Source organism: Caloenas nicobarica, unplaced genomic scaffold (assembly GCF_036013445.1).
Source record: "Caloenas nicobarica isolate bCalNic1 unplaced genomic scaffold, bCalNic1.hap1 Scaffold_1678, whole genome shotgun sequence".
In the NCBI taxonomy this organism is placed as follows: domain Eukaryota; kingdom Metazoa; phylum Chordata; class Aves; order Columbiformes; family Columbidae; genus Caloenas; species Caloenas nicobarica.
Genome location: NW_027017151.1, coordinates 1 through 22554, shown reverse-complemented (window position 1 = coordinate 22554; position 22554 = coordinate 1). Strand labels below are relative to the sequence as shown.

At 61.0% G+C, this 22554-nt stretch overlaps 3 protein-coding genes across 4 annotated transcripts; 1 reads left to right on the top strand and 2 right to left on the bottom strand.

The window, feature by feature from the left end:
• Window positions 1-905: 905 nt before the first annotated feature.
• On the bottom strand, window positions 906-8628 carry NAA40 (N-alpha-acetyltransferase 40, NatD catalytic subunit). 2 transcript variants are annotated; one of them, XM_065657983.1, is made up of 9 exons: window positions 8491-8628; window positions 6946-7041; window positions 5888-5940; window positions 5725-5820; window positions 5048-5206; window positions 4870-4953; window positions 3151-3228; window positions 2944-2999; window positions 906-1242 (listed from the first exon to the last, which is right to left on the bottom strand). In XM_065657983.1, the coding sequence occupies exons 1-9, from the start codon at window positions 8494-8496 to the stop codon at window positions 995-997; spliced, it is 876 nt and encodes a 291-aa protein (XP_065514055.1). In that variant the 5' UTR covers window positions 8497-8628; the 3' UTR covers window positions 906-994. The 2 variants fall into 2 exon arrangements, with proteins under 2 accessions (XP_065514055.1, XP_065514057.1); XM_065657985.1 differs by lacking the exon at window positions 2944-2999 and having other exon boundaries at window positions 1020-1242.
• Window positions 8629-8856: 228 nt separating this feature from the next.
• LOC136002722 (REST corepressor 2-like) lies at window positions 8857-14805 on the top strand. Its single transcript, XM_065657986.1, has 13 exons — window positions 8857-9063; window positions 9705-9880; window positions 11713-11769; window positions 11852-11932; window positions 12038-12090; window positions 12166-12327; window positions 12858-12982; window positions 13050-13110; window positions 13196-13387; window positions 13483-13560; window positions 13635-13686; window positions 13787-13935; window positions 14563-14805. The coding sequence occupies exons 2-13, from the start codon at window positions 9763-9765 to the stop codon at window positions 14803-14805; spliced, it is 1371 nt and encodes a 456-aa protein (XP_065514058.1). The 5' UTR covers window positions 8857-9063; window positions 9705-9762.
• Window positions 14806-16901: 2096 nt separating this feature from the next.
• LOC136002720 (serine/threonine-protein kinase MARK2-like) lies at window positions 16902-22225 on the bottom strand (the record flags this gene model as incomplete). The annotated part of the gene is made up of 6 exons (XM_065657982.1): window positions 16902-17354; window positions 18373-18417; window positions 18689-18715; window positions 19869-20135; window positions 21936-22016; window positions 22096-22225. Coding segments are annotated over 6 exons (914 nt in total), but the record flags the coding sequence as incomplete, so codon positions are not given.
• Between the last annotated feature and the right edge of the window lie 329 nt (window positions 22226-22554).

The following is a 22554-nucleotide window of genomic DNA, read 5'->3' as shown; positions in this document are numbered from 1 at the left end:
CCTTTCTGTGCCTGGCCCAATCAGCACAGCCACAGCCCTTGGGCTCCGCCCCTTTCTGAGCACGGCCCAATCAGCACAGCCACAGCCCTCGGGCTCCGCCCCTTTCTGTGCCTGGCCCAATCAGCACAGCCACAGCCCTCGGGCTCCACCCCTTTCTGTGCCTGGCCCAATCAGCACAGCCACAGCCCTCGGGCTCCACCCCTTTCTGAGCACAGCCCAATCAGCACAGCCACAGCCCTCGGGCTCCGCCCCTTTCTGAGCACGGCCCAATCAGCACAGCCACAGCCCTCGGGCTCCACCCCTTTCTGAGCACGGCCCAACCAGCACAGCCACAGCCCTCAGGCTCCGCCCCTTTCTGTGCCTGGCCCAATCAGCACAGCCACAGTCCTCGGGCTCCACCCCTTTCTGAGCACAGCCCAATCAGCACAGCCACAGCCCTCGGGCTCCGCCCCTTTCTGAGCACAGCCCAATCAGCACAGCCACAGCCCTCAGGCTCCGCCCCTTTCTGTGCCTGGCCCAATCAGCACAGCCACAGCCCTGGGGCTCCACCCCTTTCAGAGCACAGCCACAGCCCTGGGGCTCCGCCCCTTTCTGAGAGCTGCCCAATCAGCAGTCACAGCCCCTTAGGCCACGCCCCCGGTGGGGGGAACTCCCCGGGGCCACTCGCTGTTCCCGCAGGGAGTTCCTCAGCCCTGGCCCCACGCCCACGCCAAGTTAAACTTTTATTATTATTTATTACATATAAACAAAAATCGCTGGAAAAAGGAACAGGGCGGGGGTGGGGGAAGGGGGCCTCGACTCCCGCGAGGCCCCAGAAACAACCAGAACTGGAAAAAAAAAAAAAAAAACAAAAAAAACCAAAAAACAAAACAAAAAACCCAAACCAAACAACCACCAACCACAAAAAAAAAAAAAACCAGCAGCGCCTTTCCAGGCCCAAAATGAGCCCCCCCCCCAACCCCAAAGGAGGGGGATGGGTGGGGGAGGGGTCCCATCACCCATTGGGTAACTGGAGCGGGGCGGCACAACCAGGCTGGGTACCTGTCCCCAAGGCAAGGAGGTGTTTTTGGGGTAAAACCGTGCGGTTCGGGTGCGGGAAGGGGGCTTCAGTGGCAGCAGCCCCCGCAGGGGCCCCCCCCGGGGTGGCTCTCCCCGAACTTGGTTCTTCGGCTGAGGATCTCGTAGGAGGAATCGTCCCCGCAGCAACCGGAGACGCTGGGGGAGGCGGCGTCGACCTCGAACCTGGGAGGGGGGGGGAAAAAAAAAAAAACAGGGCATCACCACCACCCCCCCCCCCAGCCCCGGTTTCATAGGGCGCCACCCAGACCCCCCCCCCCGTGGCACAGGGAGTCACCCCGACCCCCCCATCAGTGTCACCTGGGCACCCCCCGTCAACGCGACCCCCCCCTCAGTGTCACCTGGGCACCCCCATCAACGCGACCCCCCCCTCAGTGTCACCCTCCCTGGCTGGGGGGGGGGGCGGGGAAAACATCTGGAAAAAGGTAAAACCATCTAGAAAAGCAAAAAAGAGGAAAAAAAAAAAAGCTACCTTAAAAATACCCAGAAAAGGGGGAGGGAAAAAACCCAAAGCAAATTTAAAAATAATAATAAAAAAAAAATGAAGAAAATTTAAAAAATAAAAAAATGAAGAAAATTTAAAAAATAAAAAATGAAAATTTAAAAATAAAAAATGAAAATTTAAAAATAAAAAATAATAAAAATTTAAAAATAAAAAATAAAAATTTAAAAATAAAAAATAATAAAAATTTAAAAATAATAAAATAAAGTAAAAAATAAATAAAATAAAAAATAAAATAAAAAATAAAAAATACAAATAAAATACTAATAATAAAATACTAATAATAAAATACTAATAATAAAATACTAATATAAAAATACTAATATAAAAATACTAATATAAAAATACTAATATAAAAATACTAATATAAAAATACTAATATAAAAATACTAATATAAAAATACTAATATAAAAATACTAATAAAAAACCCCCACAAAAATAAACAAAAAGACCCAACAAAAAAAACCTCCAACCCCCCCAAAAAAAACCAAACCCCCCAAAAACCCCCCAAACTCCCCCCAAAAAAACCCAACAAATCCGCAACCCAAACCAAACCAACAAAAACACACCCCACCAAAAAAAAAAAAAAAACAAAACAAACCACCCCCAAAAACCAAAACACACAACAGAAAATGGGGAAAAGCTGCTCAGAAAAAGGGAGGAAAAAAACCACCCAGAAAAAGGCAGAGAAAACACCTTAAAACACCTTAAAACCACCTGGCAAAGGCAAACGAAAAATCACATGGAAAAGAGTCCAAAATCCCCAGAAAAGGAGCAAAACAACCCTTGGAAAAAGGGGGAAAAAAAGAGGGGGGGGGGGGAAAATGGGTTAAAACTCTCAGAAAATGGGGTGGGGAAAAAAGCCCCAGAAGAATGAGTTAAAAGCCCCTGGAAAATGGGCTCAAAAGTCCCAGAAAAAGGACAAAACTCCTACAAAGTGGGTTAAAAACCCCCAGAAAAGGGTTTTAAAAGACCCTTCAAAATGGGTCTAAATCTTTTTCAGGGGAAAACTCCCTTCAGCTGTTGGGTTTAAAAGCCCATGAGGCAAAAGCCCCAGAAAAGAGGCAAAACTCCTCAGAAAAACGGGTTAAAAACCCCCGGAAAAGGGTCAAAGCCCCCTGGAAAACGGGTGAAAAAGCCCCAGAAAAGAGGCAAACACCCTCTCAGAAAAAGCTTTTAAAGCCCCTTGAAAATGGGTCCAAATCTCCTTTTTCACAGGTAAAAACTCCTTCACTGTTGGGTTTAAAAGCCCGGGGAGGCAAAAGCCCCAGAAAATGGGTTTAAAAAACCCCCGGAAAAGGGTCACGGGCCCTGGAAAACGGGTGAAAAAAGCCCCAAAGGGTCTGTGCCCCCCAGCACCCACCTCTCTCGGCTGCCCCTTCCCCTCCTGCCCGCGGCGCCCGGCCCGTTGCCAGCGCACTGGAACGACAGTCGTGCGAACAACGTGTTACAGACGGACGGACAAACCGCCCCCCCCCCCGCCCCCTCCTCCCGGGATGGAGAAACGGGGTCAAAAACGAGCAAATTCGGGTGTGTTTTTTTTTTTCCCCCCGCCCCCTTCCCCGCTTACTGGAGCGCGTCTCGGAAGAACTTGTAGGCGCCGTGGTTGTGCTTGAAGACCGTCAGCATCACCTTCTTCATCTGCGTGCTGCGGTGTTGGGGGGGGACAAACACACCAGGGGGGCTCAGAAACCCCAAATCTGCCTGTTCAAAGGGTCCTGGGGGGGTCTGGGAGGGTCCCAGGGGTGTCGCAGAGGATCCTGGGGGGGTCCCATGGGGTCCTGGGGGGGTCCCATGGGGGGTCCAAAGAGTCCCAGGGGGGTCCTCAGGGTTCCTGGGGATCTGGGGGGTTCCCAAGGGGGTCCAAAGGGTCCCGGTGGGGTCCCAGGGGGGTATGGGGGGGTCCCAAGAGGATCCCAGAGAGGTCTGGGGGGGGTTCCAAGGGGGTCCATAGGGTCCCAAGGGGGTCCAAAGGGTCCCAAGGGGGTATGGGGGGTTCCCAAGAGGATCCCAGAGAGGTCTGGGGGGGGTCCCAAGGGGGTCCATAGGGTCCCAAGGGGGTCCAAAGGGGGTATGGGGGGGTCCCAAGAGGATCCCAGAGAGGTCTGGGGGGGGTTCCAAGGGGGTCCATAGGGTCCCAGGGGGTTCCAAGGGAGTCCAAAGGGTCCCGGGGGGGTCCCAGGGGGGTATGGGGGGGTCCCAGGGCGGTTCTAGGAGTTCCCAGGGGGGTCCCAAGGGTCCAGGGGGATCCCAAGAGGATCCCAGAGAGGTCTGGGGGGGGTCCCAAGGGGGTCCATAGGGTCCCGGGGGGTTCCTGGGGGGGTCCCAAGGGGGTCCATAGGGTCCCGGTGGGGTCCCAGGGGGGTATGGGGGGGTCCCAGGGGGGTCCTGGGGGTCTGAGAGGGTCTCAGGGGGGTTCTAGGAGTTCCCAGGGGGGTCCCAAGGGTCCAGGGGGATCCCAAGAGGATCCCAGAGAGGTCTGGGGGGGGTCCCAAGGGGGTCCATAGGGTCCCAGGGGGGTCCCAAGGGGGTCCAAAGGGTCCCGGGGGGGTCCCAAGGGGGTCCAAAGGGTCCCGGGGGGGTCCCAGGGGGGTATGGGGGGGTCCCAGGGGGGTTTTAGGAGTTCCCAGGGGGGTCCCAAGGGTCCAGGGGGAGCCCAAGAGGATCCCAGAGAGGTCTGGGGGGGGTCCCAAGGGGGTCCATAGGGTCCCAGGGGGGTCCCAAGGGTCTGAGAGGGTCTCAGGGGGGTTCTAGGAGTTCCCAGGGGGGTCCCAAGGGTCCAGGGGGAGCCCAAGAGGATCCCAGAGAGGTCTGGGGGGGTCCCAAGGGGGTCCATAGGGTCCCGGGGGGGTCCAAAGGGTCCCGGGGGGGTCCCAGGGGGGTATGGGGGGGTCCCAGGGGGGTCCTGGGGGTCTGAGAGGGTCTCAGGGGGGTTCTAGGAGTTCCCAGGGGGGTCCCAAGGGTCCAGGGGGATCCCAAGAGGATCCCAAAGAGGTCTGGGAGGGGTCCCAAGGGGGTCCATAGGGTCCCGGGGGGTTCCTGGGGGGGTCCCAAGGGGGTCCAAAGGGTCCCAGTGGGGTCCCAGGGGGGTCTGGGGGGGTCCTGGGGGTCTGAGAGGGTGTCAGGGGGGTTCTAGGAGTTCCCAGAGGATCCCAGAGAGGTCTGGGGGGGTCCCAAGGGGGTCCATAGGGTCCCGGGGGGGTCCCAGGTGAGTCCTGGAGAGGTCTGGGGGGGTCCCAAGGGCCCCAAATCTGTCTGGTTTTCCCCCAGAAAAGCCACGGGTTGTCACCTGTTGGCCACCAGCTGGAGGATCTGCAGGAGGAACTTGCCCAGCCCGCGCCGCCGCACTCGGCTCTCCAGCTGCAGCTCATAGCTGCGGGGATAAAAATCCAGCCCCCCCCCCGCGGCGTTATAAGGCGGCACGGACCCTTTTTTGGGGTTTTTCGGCCCGTTTTGGGGGCGCTCACCAGTACAGGACCTCGTCGCCGCACTCGACGTCGAAGCGGAAGTGGGAGAAGGCGACAGGGCCGTTCCGGGGGTCGCGGGCGATGAGGTACCAGGCGCGCTCGTCCCGCAGCTCCGCGCGTTTCTCCCGCTCCTTCCAGCCCCACTCGCTCTGCTCGTAGCTGCGAGTTTGGGGAGAAAAACAAGGGTTTGGGGGAAAAAAAATGCGGTGTTTATACCCCATCCCCACTATCATCCGGGGGAAAAAGCCCCGCAATGATGTAGAGAGCACAAAAACATCAGCGGTTTTGTGGGGTGAAAAAATCCAATGATTTGAGGGGGTAAAAAATAACCAACCCACCAGGTTTTTTTGGAAGAAAAAAATCCCAACAGTTTTGGGGCAAAAAAAAAAACCCCAAACTACGATTTGGGAGGGGGAAAAAAAACCACACCATGAAAAACAACAAAAAAAACCAACAATTTGGAGGCCAAAAAATGCCCCACACAACAATTTGGAGGCCAAAAAATGCCCCACACAACAATTTGGAGGCCAAAAAACCTCCACAAGCGATGATCTGGAGGCCAAAAAAACCAACCTGAACAACATGGGGGGAAAAAAAAAAGTACCACTGACTTGGAGATGAAAACCCCCAACAATCCAGAGGAAAAAATCCTGATTTTGGTGCCGGGAGGGACTCACAGCGTCTGCATGTTGGCCTTGGTGAGGTCGAAGGCCCAGTCAAGGGTGGCGGGTTCCAGCGCGGCCGCACGTTTGCACTCGATGGCGACGTCCAAACTGCGGGAGATTCCGGGATGGAAATGGCGCTGGGAACAGCGGCGACGCCACGACGGGCGACACTCACCCGTTCCGGTCGTATTTCTTGAAAACAGGGAAAGCTTCCAGGGGGTCTTCAAGCTGGAAGAAACCAAACAACGGCCTGGAAAATAAACCTCCCGCCTGGAGGGTTTTTTTTTTTTTTTCTCTCCCGACCGATTCTGGGAGGTTTTAGGTTGTTTTTTCATAGAATCATAGAGTGTCAGGGGTTGGATTGACCTCGAAAGATCATCTGCTCCGGAGCAGGAGCACCCAGGTGAGGTTACACAGAACCAGGCGGGTGTGAACGGATCCAGAGATCCACAACCCCCCTGGGCAGCCTGGGCCGGGCTCTGGCACCCTCACCGGCAACAAGTTTCTTCTCATATTCAAGCGGAACCTCCTGTGTCCCAGTTTGCACCCAGAATCACCTCAGGGCTCAAAGTGGCCCCAAGTTGCGCCAGGAGAGGTTTAGGTTGGAAGTTTGGGGTTAGTTCTTCACAAAAAGGGCTGTCGGGCGTTGGAACAGGCTGCCCGGGGCAGTGGTGGAGCCACCATCCCTTGAGGGGTTTCAAAGGCGTTTAGACGAGGTTTAGGGACGGGGGTTAGTGCTGGAGTTGGGTTATGGTTGGATCAATGAACCTGAGGGTCTTGCTCCAACTGAAATGATTCTAAGATCGGATCAGGGCTCAAAGTGGCCCCAAAATCACTGCAGGGTCAAAACGGCCCCAAAATCACCCCAGGGCTCAAAGTTGTGCCAAAATCACCTCAGGGCTCAAAGTGGCCCCAAAATCATCTCAGGGCTCAAAGTGGCCCCAAAATCACCTCAGGGCTCAAAGTGGCCCCAAAATCACCCCAGGGCTCCAAACGTCACTAAAACCACCTTGGCCACAAGGGCCCAGTGCTGGCCATGGTCACCCTGCTGTCCCCAGCTCCCTTTTGACCGCTCTGCAACAGCTCGTTCCCAACTTCTCCCGGAACCGGGGGCTCTTCCTGCCCACATGCAAGACTCTACGCTTGCCCTCGTTCTATTTCATTAATTCCTCCCCGCTCAGCTCGCCAGCCCGCCCAGGGCTCTGGACGGCAGCGAGAGGGGGAAAAACTCACTTTGTTGGCGGCGTCCACCTTGGCGCAGACGGCGGCCATGGCCGCGCGCTCCTCCAGCCGCTTCTGCTTCTTCTCCTTGGCTTTGCTCGACTTCCTCTGCGGAGCGGCAAAAAAAAAAAAAAAAGAGAAAAACGGGTCGTTTTCCACTCAATCGGGGCAGCTTTAAGGAATAACAAAGCTCCACCTACCAACAGCAAAGACGCTTTGCTCAGAAATTAATAATAAAATAAATAATGACAGCTATTAATATTATTTTTATATTAACTATATTATATCACTATAAAATATTACATTATTAAAAATTTTATTATATATTATATTATAGTATTATACACTATTATAACACAATATATTATAATATAGGAGTGGTTATAAGGATATATATATATCCTTATATATATATATATCCTTATATAAGATATATAAGGATAAAAATATAAAACAACTATATTATTATATAATGATGTATTGTTACATACTTACATATATTTATATTTATATATATTTATATTTGAGATATATTTATTATATATTATCTATTATATGTTATTACAATTATAAAAATATTATGTTATCATCATAAAAATTGCAATAATATATTATTACAATAATTATATGATTTTAATTATTAATTTAATTAATTAATTTTAATTTATTGATTATATAATACTACAGAAATATTATGATATAATATATAATATAAACATTATAATATTATATTATCATAACTATAATTTTCTTCTATTATAATAATTATATTCTAATATTATTCTAATAATTATTATTATATTATATTATTATAGTATAATAATACATATAACATATATATCATAGTATAATAGTACATATAGTATATATATTGTAGTATAATAGTATATATAGTACATATATTGTAGTACAGTAGTATATATAGTACATATATTGTAGTATAGTAGTATATATAGTACATATATTGTAGTATAGTAGTATATATAATATATATAATAGTACAATAGTATATATATTATAGTACAACAGTATATATAGTATATATATTGTAGTACAATAGCGTATATATAGTATATATATTGTAGTGCAATAGTATATATAGTATATATATTGTAGTATAATAATATATACAGTATAATATAGCTATAACTAACCATCTTATTATATTATAATGCATTATTATAACAATTACAATAACATTACATTGTTACAGTAATAACTAAACTACTATAACACTATCACTAACACTAACAGAACAAATGAAGCCCAGGCAGAGGCCGGGGCCCTCCGGGGAGCTGCAGCTCCGCCGTTCCCGCTGTGCTACCTCCACAGGACCCCCAGTCCCCTCACAGGACCCCCAGTCCCCTCACAGGAACCCCCCAGTTGTCCTCGGGCGGCCCCAAACCCCCGCGGGTCCCAAACCCCCGCACACACCCCACATAACCCCCCCGCCACGCTCCCAGCTGGCCCCGAATCGCCTCAGGGGGCCCTCGCAGGCCCTGCCGCTTCCCCCGGTCACCCCGGCTCCGCTCCCCGCGCCGGCGAGGCCTCCCTCACCCCCATGGCGGCGGGCGCGGCTCCTCACGGCGCGGGGGCGCGGGCGGCACTGATGGGGCGCGAGCCGGTGCGCCCTATATATAGGGGGAGGCCGGCGCGCGAGGCTGCGACCGGCCAATCACATTGCGCCTGCGCGGAGGGGACGGGGCGGAGCGTGTAGCACGCATGCGCATAGGCGGGACGGGGTGGGGGGGTCTGTGAGGGGAGAAGCGCATGCGCAGTAAGGGCGGGGGAGGGAGATGGGGGGCCGGCGCGTGGAGGCACCGCTGGGCGCGAAGGAAGCTCGTCGCTGATTGGCCGAGAGGGCGGGAAGGCGGGGCGCTGAGGGGAGAGGTGCGAAGGCAGCTCGTCGCTGATTGGCCGAGAGGGCGGGAAGGCGGGGCCCCCGGTGCGCTGAGGGGAGAGGCGCGATGGCGGCGGCGGAGCCCGTGGGTCTGAGCCACGGCCCAGCCCCATAGCCCTGGCCCCGGCCTCAGGGTCCTCGGCCTGCCCCACAGCAGCCCCACAAGCCGTCGCCCTGACCCACAGTCCATACCCAGCCCCCCCATGCCAAGCACCGTGCCCCACAGGACGGTAAGGGGGCAGGGAGGAGGGTGACAGGGCGCTGTGGGGCTGCCCCATGGCGTGTGGGCATCGGGGAACCTGTGACGCGCGGGGGGGGTTCCCCGTGGGCCTCCCCAGCCCCTTTGTCCCTCTGCCCGCGCGGCCCTTTGTTCCCCGCAGCCATGCGCGGAGCTCACCCGGCCCCATACACGCGTGTCCCCGCCGTGGGTCCCAGCCCCACACCCCCCCCAGGGCGAGCTCGGGCCCCGCGTGTCCGTCCCCGTCCCCCCCCCTCCCGGGGTTCTCCGCCGGCGGAGGGGTACGCGGGGGCGGGGGGGCCGTGCTGAGGCTGGGGGAGCTGGAACTACTTTGGCACCGTGAGGCGGCGGGAGCAGCCGGCGGCGCTTTGTGCGGGCGGGGGGCGGCACCGGGACCCCCCCCCAAACCCCCTTTTCCCCTTACCTGCCCCCCCCCCATTGCCCAATTTCCAGGCACAGGGACCCCCCATTCTCCCCTTCACCCGCCCCCCCCCTCCCCTTCCCCAATTTCCGATTTTTCTGGGGTTCCCTCATTTTTGGGGAGGGGACACCCGCTTCCCAAGGCAGCGACGCTGCACCCCCCACCCCTCAAATCCCCCCCTCTCCCCTAAAATAACCTGAAGTTTGGCGCAGGGCAGCAGGGTTGAGCCCACCCCCCCACCCCCCAAACCCGGGGTCCCCAGCCCCAGCGATGCCGTCGGTGATAGAGAAGCCGTCAGGGATCCCCCCCCGCGGCCGCCCCAGGTCGGGGGTCCCCGGCGCCCCCCCCCAATCCGAGGACGAGGGCAGCGAGGACGAGCAGGCGCACGGTGAGTCCCCCCCCCCCCCCAAAAAACCCAAAACCACCCCCCAAAACACACCTGTGCCCCCCCCCCCGCCATGTGTATCACAGCCCCACACTCGCCACGCGTGGTTTGGGAGGGGGGTGTGATGTCAACCCCACCCGTGGGGTTTTGGGAATGGGGGGGGGGGATGGGGAACAAAGCCCCATTGTCCCCGCGGGGTCCCCATTGTCCCTGCCCGCCCGCGTGTGCATGGCCCTGGGCTTTGTGCGCTGGGGGGGGCACAACCGCTGCCCCCCCGCACACAACCTTGGGGGCTGTTAACCCCCCCACCCCGTTACCCCGTCCTGTTAAACCCCTCCCTTGTTACCCCCTGTCCCTTCATTAACCCCCATCCCCCCATTAGCCCCTGTGTTCCCCCATCAACCTTCTCTCCTCATTAACCCCCGTGTCCCCCCATCAACCCCCTCCCCTCGTTAACCCCTGTCCCCCCATTAACCCCCGTGTCCCCCCATTAACCCTCATGTCCCCATTAACCCCCATGGCCCGTTAACCCTCGTCCCCCCATTAACCCTTGCATCCCCATTAACCCCCTCCCCTTGTTAACCCCCATGTCCCCTCATTAACACCCATCTCCCCATTAACCCCTGTCCCACCATTAGCCCCCCGTTAACCCCCATGTACCCCATTAACCCCCATGTCCCGTTAACCCCCTCCCTCGTTAACCCCCATTCCCCCATTGATCCCCTCCTCTCGTTAGCCCCTGTCTCCCATTAACCCCCGGGTCCCCCCATTAACCTCCTTCCCTTGTTAACCCCATTAACCCTCTCCCTCGTTAACCCCACGTGTCCCCCCATTAACCCCACATGTCCCCCCATTAACCCCCATGTCCCCCCATTAACTCCCCCCCCTTGTTAACCCCGTTAACCCCCATCCCCCCATTAACCCCTGTCCCCCCCTTAACCCCATGTCCCCCTGTTATCCCCCATGTCCCCGGTAACCCCCGTGTCCACCCATTAACCCCATGTCCCCGGTAACCCCATCCCCCCACTAACCCCCCTGTCCCCTCGTTGACCCCATGTCCCCATTAACCCCCGTGTCCCCCCGTTATCCCCCATGTTCCCCCATTAACCCCATGTCCCCATTAACCCCCATGTCCCCCTGTTATCCCCCATGTCCCCCCATTAACCCCCGTGTCCCTGCGTTGACCCCATGTCCCCATTAACCCCTGTTTCCCCCTGTTATCCCCCATGTCCCCCCATTAACCCCATGTCCCCATTAACTCTTGTCCCCCCATTAACCCCCGTGTCCCCCTGTTATCCCCCATGTCCCCCCATTAACCCCCGTGTCCCCGCGTTGACCCCATGTCCCCATTAACCCGTTTCCCCCTGTTATCCCCCATGTCCCCCCATTAACCCCATGTCCCCATTAACCCCCGTGTTCCCCCGTTAACCCCCATATCCCCCCGTTAACCCCCGTGTCCCCGCGTTGACCCCATGTTCCCATTAACCTGTTTCCCCCGTTATCCCCCATGTCCCCATTAACTCTTGTCCCCCCATTAACCCCCTGTCCCTATTAACCCCCATGTCCCCCCATTAACCCCATGTCCCCATTATCCCCCATGTTCCCTCATTAACCCCGTGTCCCCATTAATCCCCGTTACCTCCCGCATCCCTCCGTTAACCCCATCCCCCCATTAACCCCGTGTCCTTGTTACCCCCCACGTCCCCCCATTAACCCCATGTCCCCATCAACCCCTGTCTCCCCATTATCCCTCATGTCCCCCCATTATCCCATGTCCCTATTAACCCCTGTTACCCCCCATGTCCCCATTAACCCCCGTGTCCCACCCCCCCCAGACAGCATGATCCGGGTGGGCGCCGACTACCAGGCCGTGATCCCCGACTGCAAACCAGGTGGGGACGGTTTGAATGGGCAGGGGGGGAGTGGGGGGGGGGGTCTGTGTCCCCCTCTTTGACCTTCCCCCCCCCTGCCCAGAGAGCCCCGCCCGCTACAGCAACAAGGAGCTGAAGGGGATGCTGGTCTGGGCCCCCAACCACTGCGTGTCGGACGCCAAACGTGAGCCCCCCCGCATGGTACCGGGGTGTCCCTCGGGGGATGGGGGTGCCCCCCACCCTCCCTGACACCCCCTTCCCCCCCCAAACTCCCCTTTCCCTCCCGCAGTGGACAAATACATTGCCATGGCCAAGGACAAGCACGGCTACAACATCGAGCAGGTACCACCGACCCCCCAAACAGCACAGGGGCCCCCCCAGCGTGTCCTGACCCCCCCCCCTGTCCCCCCCGCCCAGGCGCTGGGGATGCTGCTGTGGCACAAACACGACGTGGAAAAGTCCTTGGCCGACCTGGGCAACTTCACACCCTTCCCGGACGAGTGGACGGTGGAGGACAAGGTGCTGTTCGAGCAGGCGTTCAGCTTCCACGGCAAGAGCTTCTCCCGCATCCAGCAGATGGTGAGAGGCCCCCCCAAAATGCACCCCCAAACCCCCCCCAAATGCACCCCCAAACCCCCCCCAAATGCACCCCCAAACCCAACCCAAATGCACCCCCAAACCCCCCCCAAATGCACCCCCAAACCCAACCCAAATGCACCCCCAAACCCAACCCAAATGCACCCCCAAACACCCCCCAAATGCACCCCCAAACGCCCCCCAAAATGCACCCCCAAACCCATCCCAAATGCACTCCCAAACCCCTCCAAATGCACCCCTAAATCCCCCCAAAATGCACTCCCAACCCCCCCAAAATGCACCCCTAAACCCCTCAAATGCACCCCCAAACCCCCCCAGCTCCTCTCCCTTTTCTAGGAGTGTCCCCCCCCATATTTCAGGGGTTCCTTCCCCATTTCTAGGGGGTTGCCCCCCTCTATTTTTAGAGCTCTCCTGCATTTCTTAAAGGGCTGCCCCTCATTTACAGGGGTCCCCCCCTTTTCTTAGCCTCCCCCCACCCAAAACTCACCTCTGCCCCCCCTGACCCTCCCCAGCTCCCCGACAAGTTGATCTCCAGCCTGGTTAAATATTATTATTCCTGGAAAAAAACCCGCACCCGAACCAGCGTGATGGACCGACAGGCGCGGCGCCTCCTGGGCCGCAAAGACCGTGACGACAGGTGACCCCCCCCGCCCCCCTGCCCCGCGGCACCCCCAAAAACCCTCTTTTCACCCCCGTTTCCATAGCAATGACGAGACCGACGATCCCCATGAGAGGGAGGTGGAAGCGGCGGACCCCAAAAAAGAGGTTTGGGCCGGGGTGGGGGGCGCTGGGGTCACTTTGATGGCACGGTGACCCCAAACCCCCCCCCCCTCGAATTAATCGGTTTCAGCCTTTTTACCCCAAAAGCGCCACGCGGAAGGAGGCGCAATATCGGCACCACCCCCCCGCGCGGCAGCGGCGCCGCCCCCCCCGGGGGATGCACCTGAGCCGGGAGGACGTGGCCGGTGTCACCGCCAACCCCGACCTGGGGGCGCTGGCCCTGCAGCAGCTGGACTGTCAGCTGGTGTCCCTCAAACGGCAGGTAAAACACCCCAAACCCCCCCCCCCCCCCCCCCCCAATCTATGGGGTGCCCCCCCTGTGCTGTGGGGTGACCCTGGGCTGTGTCCCCTCCCCAGGTGCAGCGGATCAAGCAGATGAACAGCGGCCTGAAGCTGGCGCTGGCGGGGGGGCTGGAGGGGCTGCGGCCGCCCGAGGTGGGTTTGGGGGGCGCCGGGGGGGTCCCATCGTGTCCCTGCCCCGCGTCACCCGCCGCCCCGGCTCCCTCCAGGGCAAGTTCGGCTCCCGCTGGACAACAGACGAGCAGCTCCTGGCAGTGCAGGGTGAGACCCCCCCCCCAGATTAACCTTGTTAACGCCCCACCCTCATTAACACCCCGCCCTCATTACTCTCATTACTCTCATTACCCTAATTAACCCCCAGCCCTCCGGCGCTGCGCCCGTGACCTCCCACCCGTGTCGCCGGCCCGGGGACGGAGTTTCCTCCTGGGCACCGCCCGGCGCCGCCGGGGACGGGACCAAGTGCAGCCCCGCCCCGGGGAGGGGCCGGGGGAGGAGGAGGTGGAGGAAGAGGTGAGCAAGGGTGGGGAGGGGGGCGCCCTGGGGCCTGGGACCAGCCCCAGGTCTGGGCTTAGTCCTGGTCACAGCCCCACATCTGGTCTTAGTCCTGGTCCCAGTCCGGGTTCTGGTCTCAGTCCTGGTCCCAGTCCCGGATCTGGTCTCAGTCCTGGGTCTGGTCTTAGTCCTGGTCTTAGTCTCAGATCTGGTCTCAGTCCTGGTCCCAGCCCCGGGTCTGGTCTTAGTCCTGGTCCCAGTTTCAGATCTGATCTCAGTCCTGGTCCCAGTTTCAGATCTGGTCTCAGTCCCAGGTCTGGTCTTAGTCCTGGTCTCAGTCTCAGATCTGGTCTCAGTCCTTGTCCCAGGCCCAGGTCTGGGCTTAGTCCTGGTCCCAGCCCCAGGTCTGGTCCCAGTCTCACATCTGGTCTCAGTCCTGGTCTCAGTCCCGGGTCTGGTCTCAGTCCTGGTCCCAGGTCTGGTCCTGGTCCCGGGTCTGGTCTCAGTCCTGGTCCCAGGTCTGGTCCCGGTCCCGGGTCTGGTCTCAGTCCTGGTCCCAGTCCCGGTCCCAGTCCCGGGTCTGGTCTCAGTCCCGGTCCCGGTCTCGGTCCCAGCCGCAGCCCCACGCCGCTGTTCTTCCCGCAGGTGCAGATCACGGGGTTTTCCCGCCCGGCTCCGGCCCCGCCCACCAGCGCGGCCCCGCCCCCTCCGCCGGCCCCGCCCCTTCCACCCTCCGCCTCGCGCCCCCCGCAGCCCCCGCCCCTCCTGCGCCCGGCTCCGCCCCCCGTGCCCGCGCGGCCCCGCCCCCCGCCGCCTCTGGTCCGGCCTGGCCACGCCCACGCCCCTCGGCCACGCCCCCCCGCTGCCGGCCACGCCCCGCCCCGCTGAGCCCTGCGGTCCACAGCGCCCCCTGCTGGGCTGGGGGACACGCGGCCCCGGTCTGGGGGGTCCTTGGGGGTCCCAGTCACGTTTGCAATAAAGGTATTTTACTAGAGCGGCTGCGTGTGCAGGTCTGTGCTGGGAGCGTCGCTCTGTGCTGGGAGCACCGGTCTGTACTGGGAGCACCGGTCTGTGCTGGGAGCACTGGTCCGTGCTGGGAGCACCCCTCTGTACTGGGAGCACCCCTCTGTACTGGGAGCACTGCTCTGTACCGGGACTGCCAGTCTGTGCTGGGAACGCTGCTCTCTGTACTGGGAGCACTGGTCTATACTGGGAGCGCCGCTCTGTACTGGGAGCACCAGTCTGTACTGGGAGGGCTGCTCTGTGCTGGGAGCACCCCTCTGTACTGGGAGCACCGGTCTGTACTGGGAGCACTGCGCTCTGTACTAGGAGCACCAGTCTGTACTGGGAGCACCGGTCTGTACTGGGAGCACCAGTCTGTACTCGGAGCACTGCTCTGTGCTGGGAGCACTGGTCCATACTGGGAGCACCGCTCTCTGTACTGGGAGCACTGGCCTATACTGGGAGCGCCGGTCTGTACTGAGAGCACCGGTCTGTGCTGGGAGCACCGGTCCGTGCTGGGAGCGCCGCTCTCTGTACTGGGAGCACTGGTCTGTACTGGGAGCACTGGTCTGTACTGGGAGCGCCGGTCTGTACTGGGAGAACCCCTCTGTATTGGGAGCACCGGTCTGTGCTGGGAGCACCGGTCTGTACTGGGAGCACTGGCCTATACTGGGAGCGCCGCTCTCTGTACTGGGAGCACTGGTCAGAGGCGATGGGTCTTTCTGGAAAGATTTTAATCTAGAACCTGGAAAATCCAGAGCGGGCGGGGCCGGGGGGCGGGGCCAGCAGCTCTGCCCCTCCCCCACCTGGCGAGGGGGGCGGGGCCCGTGGGAGGGGCTTTGGGGCCCCGCCCCCCGGGGGGCGGGGCTACAGCAGTTTAAAGGGGCCGTCACCCCCAGCAGCAGCAGAACCGCCCCCCCCCGCCCCTTCCTGAGTGGTGGGAGAGGGGACATCCCCGTGTCCCCCCCTCATGACATCAGGATGTCCCCATGTCCCCTAAGGCCACCAGGGGGAGGCCCGGGTCACCCCCATAGGGACAAAAAGGCCCCAGACTGTCCCCACGTCCCCCGGGGGACACCCAGGAGCATCCCCGTGTCCCCCGTAAGGCTTTGGGGACATCCCTGCAGGTCCCTGGGCCACCCAGGGTGTCCCCAGCAGTCCCGAGTCCATCCAGGGCAAGCCCGGAGCTTCCTGGGCCAGCAAAATGTCCCCACGTGTCCCTGGGGCACCCAGGATGTCCCCAGAGATCCCTGGTGCATCTGAGACGGCCCCACAAGGTTCTGGACCACAAAGAATGTTCCCACAGGTCCCAGGTCCATCCAGAATGTCCCCATGTGTCCCCGGGCCATCCAGGACGTCCCCATGAAGTCCTCGATCGCACAACGTCCCCAGAGGTCCCAGGTCCATCCGAGACGTCCCCAGAGGTCCCAGGTCCGTCCAGAACGTCCCCAGGTCCATCCGAGACGTCCCCAGAGGTCCCAGGTCCGTCCAGAACGTCCCCAGGTCCATCCGAGACGTCCCCAAAGGTCCCAGGTCCATCCAAAATGTTCCCAGGTCCATCCAAGACGTCCCCAGAGGTCCCAGGTCCATCCAGAACGTCCCCAGGTCCATCCAAGATGTCCCCAAAGGTCCCAGGTCCATCCAAAATGTTCCCAGGTCCATCCAAGGCGTCCCCAGAGGTCCCAGGTCCGTCCAGAACGTCCCCAGGTCCATCCAGAACGTCCCCAGGTCCATCCAAGACGTCCCCAGAGGTCCCAGGTCCATCCGAGACGTCCCCAGAGGTCCCAGGTCCGTCCAGAACGTCCCCAGGTCCATCCAGAACGTCCCCAGGTCCATCCAAGACATCCCCAGAGGTCCCAGGTCCATCCAGAATGTCCCCAGGTCCATCCGAGACGTCCCCAGAGGTCCCAGGTCCATCCAGAACGTCCCCAGGTCCATCTAAGACGTCCCCAGAGGTCCCAGGTCTGTCCAAGGCGTCCCCCACAACTCTCAGACCCATCCCCGTCCGTCTGTCCGTCAGCATCTCGCCGGCCGTCGGGCGCGCGTCCCCGAGGCGCCCGGTGCCGCCGCCTCAGAGCTTGAGCTCGTTGGCCACCTTGGAGGCGATGTTCTTGAAGGCCATGGAGGTGCCGGCGATGCGCTTGAAGCGGACGCCGTTGAGGGACAAGCGGGGCAGTTTGCAAACCTCCATCTCCCACTGCACGAAGGAGTCGTGGCCGGGGGCGCCGTGGGCGCAGAGGAGGACGAACCGCTCCTGGGGTTCGCAGCGGCAGCTGTTGGCGTCCAGGACCTTGCGGATCTCGCGCAGCATCTCGCCGGGTTCCAGGGAGCTCGTGGTTTTCATGCTCCAGGTGAAGCGTAGAGAACGGGGTTTGGCTTCGCGGATGGTGGTGGCGGCGGCGTCGCGAGGGGGTTTGTCGGGACCGACCACGGGCCTGAGGAGACGGGGGGGGTGGGGGGGGGACAAACGGGGTCAGAAAGGGGGGGGTGGTGGCATCAGGGGGAGCCTGGGGACAGCGGGGGGGGCAGCAGGGTCAGTGCGGGGGGGTCTGGGGTGGTGGAGGCTCAAGGGACGTCACTGGGAGCAGCACCGAGGTCCTGGGTGTCGTGGGGACACCACGGATGGCCTGGGGACACTGGGGGGGTCGGGGTGGAGCCCGGGGGTGACACGAGGAGCCCACGGGGACTCCGGGGGTGGCACGAGGAGCCTGGCGGTGTCCCGGGGAATGCATGGGGACCCCGGGGTGACACAGGGATCCCGCGGGGACCCCAGAGGTGTCACAGGACCCTGGGGGATCTCATGGGGACCGCAGGGGTGACACAAGGACCCTGGGGGTGTCCCAAGGATCCCATGGGGACCCCAGAGGTGTCACGAGGATCCCGGGGGTGTCCTGGGGATCTCATGGGGACCCCAGGGGTGACACAAAGACCCTGGGGGTGTCCCGGGGATCCCATGGGGACCCCAGGGGTGTCACGAGGATCCCATGGGTGTCATGGGGACCCTGGAGGTGTCCCAGGGATCCCATGGGGACCCCAGGGGTGACACAAGGACCCTGGGGGTGTCCCGGGGATCCCATGGGTGTCACAAGGACCATGGGGGTGTCCCAGGGATCCCATGGGGACCCCAGAGGTGTCACGAGGACCCCGGGGGTGTCCTGGGGATCCCCTGGGTGTCACAGGGACCATGGGGGTGTCCCAGGGATCCCATGGGGACCCCAGAGGTGTCACGAGGATCCCGGGGGAGTCCTGGGGATCCCATGGGTGTCATGGGGACCCTGGAGGTGTCCCAGGGATCCCATGGGGACCCCAGAGGTGTCACGAGGACCCCGGGGGTGTCCTGGGGATCCCATGGGTGTCACAGGGACCATGGGGGTGTCCCAAGGATCCCATGGGGACCCCAGAGGTGTCACGAGGACCCCGGGGGTGTTCTGGGGATCCCGTCCCCACACTCACCTCAGCGTCTCCACCCGGTCTTTGCTCTCGGGCTCGTGCGGGTTCCTCGAGAGACAAGAAGGGGCAGAAATGAGTCGGGGCGGGGGGGCGGCGTCCCTTCTCCCTCCCGCCACGGGACCCAGGCATCCGGACGGACAGACAGACACACACACAGAGGGAGGACGGACGGACGGACAGCCGCAGCCGAGCGGGGAGGGGACCATGCGGGGCTGATGGGGGGGTTGTGGGGGGACCTGCTCTCCCCGGGGGGCGGGGTGGGGGGGAGGGGGCGGGAGGTGACATGCGGGGGGACCCAGGCGTCCGGCACGGCCCCTACCTTCTGGCAAACCTGAAAGACAGATTTCTACAAAGACAAACAGAAAAGAAGGGCGAGGTTGGGGGGCGGGGAGGGGGCCAGGACAGAGCCACCCCCCTCCCCCCACACCTCAGGGGACCCTGGCGTCCGGGTGTCCCCTCCCCCCCCCCACCGCCAACTCCTGGCCCCCCAGCTGGGGATGGCGTTGGGATAGGGGACCCAGGCGTCCGGGGCAAAGCTGCACTCCCACCCCCACCAACGTCCCCTCCCCAGCTCTGCGGCGTCACACAGAGGGGGGACGTGGGGACAGGAGGGGACGTGGGGGGACACAGAGGGGACACCAGAAGGGCCCCGGGGTGGGGGGCACAAAGAGGGGACACGGAGGGGACGTGGAGTAGCCTGGAGGGACAAGGATGTACAGAGAAGCCCCCAGGGTCAGGGGGGGGACACGGAGGAGTTCTGAGCGGGGGACAAGGGGACACACAGGAGGGACAAAGGGGACAAGAGGGAACACAGGGAACACAGAGAGGGGACATGGAGGGGGACACAGAGTGGGGGGACAAAGGGATGTGCACAGGGGGACACGTAGAGGGACAGGGAACCTGAGAGGACAAGGGGACACACCAAGGGGACACGGAAGAGCCACTGGTGGGGGGGACAAATGGACATGCAGAGGGGGACACAGAGAGGGGACATGAAGGAGCCCTGAGAGGACAAGGGGACACCGAGGGGACACCGAGCGGGGGGACAAAGGGACATGCACGGGGGGGACACAGAGAGAGGACAGGGAGGAACCCTGAGAGGACAAGGGGACACGGCGGGGACACCGAGGAGAGCCCTAAGAGGACAAGGGGACACCGAGGGGACACCGAGAGGACACCGAGGGGACACCGAGGAGAGGAGCAAAGGGACATGCACGGGGGACACGTAAAGGGGACAGGGAGGAGCCCTGAGAGGACACGGGGCGGACACGAGGAGGGCATGGGGGGGACCCTAAGAGGACAAGAGGACACCGAGGGGACACAGAGAGGACACCGAGGGGACACAGAGAGGACACCGAGGGGACACCGAGGAGAGGAACAAAGGGACATGCACGGGGTGGGGGAAACGTAAAGGGGACACAGAGGGGACACCGAGCCAGCCCAGGAGCCACACGCTGAGAACGCGCCACACGGCGGAGCCGCCCCCCGTGCTCGCTCACCTGCGCACGAACTTGGAGGTGAACTTGCTGAACAGGCTGGCGGGGGGGCCGCGGCGGCCCTGGCCGGCGCCCATGGGCGAGGCGGGGGGGGGCAGCGCGGGGGGCAGCGCGTAGGGCAGGGGGGGCTGGTCCCGCGCCCCCCGCAGCTGCCCCGCGTGGAACGTGCTGCGCGTGGCCACCCCCCGCGGGAAGCTGGGCCGCTCCCCCGGCGCTTGGCTCACGTTGTGCGCCGAGGGGGAGGCTGCGGGGACCCGGGGGGGCACCGCGCTGGGGAACGGGGCAACGGGTTAACGGGGACACGCGGGGACCCCCACGGACGCACTGTCACCCCACGGCCCCCCCCAGGGACCCACGGTCACCCCAAGGACCCTCAGGGACACGCAGCCCCCCCAGGGACCCACGGTCACCCCAAGGACCCTCAGGGACACGCAGCCCCCCCAGGGACCCACGGTCACCCCAAGGACCCTCAGGGATGCACTGTCACCCTACGGCCCCCCTCAGGGACCCACGGTCACCCCAAGGACCCTCAGGGACACGCAGCCCCCCCCCAGGGACCCACGGTCACCCCAAGGACCCTCAGGGACACGCAGCCCCCCCCCAGGGACCCACGGTCACCCCAAGGACCCTCAGGGACACGCAGCCCCCCCAGGGACCCACGGTCACCCCAAGGACCCTCAGGGACACGCAGCCCCCCCAGGGGGACCCACAGTCACCCCAAGAACCCTCAGGGACACACAGCCCCCCCAGGGGAAACACAGTTACCCCAAGGACCCTCAGGGACATGCAGCCCCCCCACGGGGACCCACGGTCACCCCAAGGACCCTCAGGGACACGCAGCCCCCCCAGGGACCCACGGTCACCCCAAGGACCCTCAGGGACACACAGCCCCCCCCAGGGACCCACAGTCACCCCAAGGACCCTCAGGGACACACAGCCCCCCCCAGGGACCCACGGTCACCCCAAGGACCCTCAGGGACACACAGCCCCCCCAGGGACCCACGGTCACCCCAAGGACCCTCAGGGACACGCAGCCCCCCCAGGGACCCACGGTCACCCCAAGGACCCTCAGGGACACGCAGCCCCCCCAGGGGGACCCACAGTCACCCCAAGAACCCTCAGGGACACACAGCCCCCCCAGGGGAAACACAGTCACCCCAAGGACCCTCAGGGACACACAGCCCCCCCAGGGGAAACACAGTCACCCCAAGGACCCTCAGGGATGCACTGTCACCCCACGGCCCCGCCCAGGGACCCACGGTCACCCCAAGGACCCCCAGGGATGCACTGTCACCCCACGGCCCCCCCCAGGGACCCACTGTCACCCTGTTATGGGGAACAAGGGGTTAATGGGGAACACAGGGGTCCACAGGGACCCACTGTCACCCCACAGCCCCCCCCAAGGACCCACTGTCACCCTGCTATGGGGAACAAGGGGTTAATGGGGGACACAGGGGTCCCCAGGGCCCCCCCCCAGGGACCCACGGTCACCCTGCTATGGGGAACAAGGGGTTAATGGGGGGGACAAGGGGTTAATGGGGGGGACAAGGGGTTAATGGGGGACACAGGGGTCCCCAGGGCCCCCCCCCAGGGACCCACAGTCACCCTGCTGTGGGGAACAAGGGGTTAATGGGGAACAAGGGGTTAATGGGGGACAGGGGGGTCCCCACAGCCCCCCACTGACCCATGGTCACCCCCACAGCACCCCAAACCCCTGGGGACATGTTGGGGGGCCAGGGAGGGGGCACCAGCCCCCCAAATTCCTGGGGACACATTGGGGGGCCAGGGAGGGGGGCACCAGCCCCCCAAATTCCTGGGGACACATTGGGGGGCCAGGGAGGGGGGCACCAGCCCCCCAAATTCCTGGGGACACATTGGGGGGCCAGGGAGGGGGCACCAGCCCCCCAAATTCCTGGGGACACACTGGAGTGTGCCGGGGAACAAGAGCCTCCCCCAAGTCACCCCAAATCACACCGGGGTCAGGAAGAGGTACACGGGGACCCCCCAAAACCCTCCCGGGGGTCCCCCCAGAACATGGACCCCGTGCCGGGATTTTTGGGGGGGCCTTGCCTGGGCCGGGGGGTCTCGCTGTTGGCATCGGGTTTCGGGTGCTGGCGGGAGCGTGGGGGGGCCCCGGGTGAGGGCCGGCAGCTAGGAGAGAAAATGGGGGGGCGGGGGAGCATTAAGGGGGGGCAGGGAGGTGTTTTGGGGGTTCAGGGGGGGCCCGTACCTCTCCTTGCCGTTCTGGAGGGGGCTCTGGGCCAGGCTGGCGCGTTCCAGCAGCGGAGAGTTGCGGCTGCGGGTGGTGCCGGTGGAGAGGACGCTGTTCTGGGTGGGGGGGACAGGGAAAAATTGGGGTGCTGGAGGCAAACCCAGGGAGCGGGGCACCCCCAAAATGCAGGAGCTGCGGGTTTGGGGACCCTCCTTTAGGGTCGCATGGAAATCAGGGCACCCTTGAGAGACATGGGTGTTGTGGGGGGGACGGCCCTCTTCTCCTAACCCCAAGGGGACCCAGGCGTGCGGGACCCCCCTGTGCCCCCAAATAACCTCAGCCCCCACCCAACCAGAGAACCCAGGCGTCCGGGACCCCCCTGTGCCCCCAAATGACCTCAGCCCCCACCCAACCCCAAGGGGACCCAAGCATCCGGGACCCCCCTGTACCCCCAAATGACCTCAGCCCCCCACAACC

What these genes read in the sequence shown, in the direction of transcription:
- LOC136002722 (XM_065657986.1), top strand. Translation starts at nt 9,763, where the DNA reads ATGCCGTCGGTGATAGAGAAGCCGTCAGGGATCCCCCCCCGCGGCCGC. An exon ending in CTGCGTGTCGGACGCCAAAC is followed by an intron (nt 11,933 to 12,037) that starts GTGAGCCCCCCC and finishes TCCCTCCCGCAG; the next exon opens with TGGACAAATACATTGCCATG. An exon ending in TCTCCCGCATCCAGCAGATG is followed by an intron (nt 12,328 to 12,857) that starts GTGAGAGGCCCC and finishes GACCCTCCCCAG; the next exon opens with CTCCCCGACAAGTTGATCTC.
- NAA40 (XM_065657983.1), bottom strand. An exon ending in AAGAAATACGACCGGAACGG is followed by an intron (nt 5,821 to 5,887) that starts GTGAGTGTCGCC and finishes AATCTCCCGCAG; the next exon opens with TTTGGACGTCGCCATCGAGT. An exon ending in TTCTTCCGAGACGCGCTCCA is followed by an intron (nt 3,000 to 3,150) that starts GTAAGCGGGGAA and finishes CTGTCGTTCCAG; the next exon opens with TGCGCTGGCAACGGGCCGGG.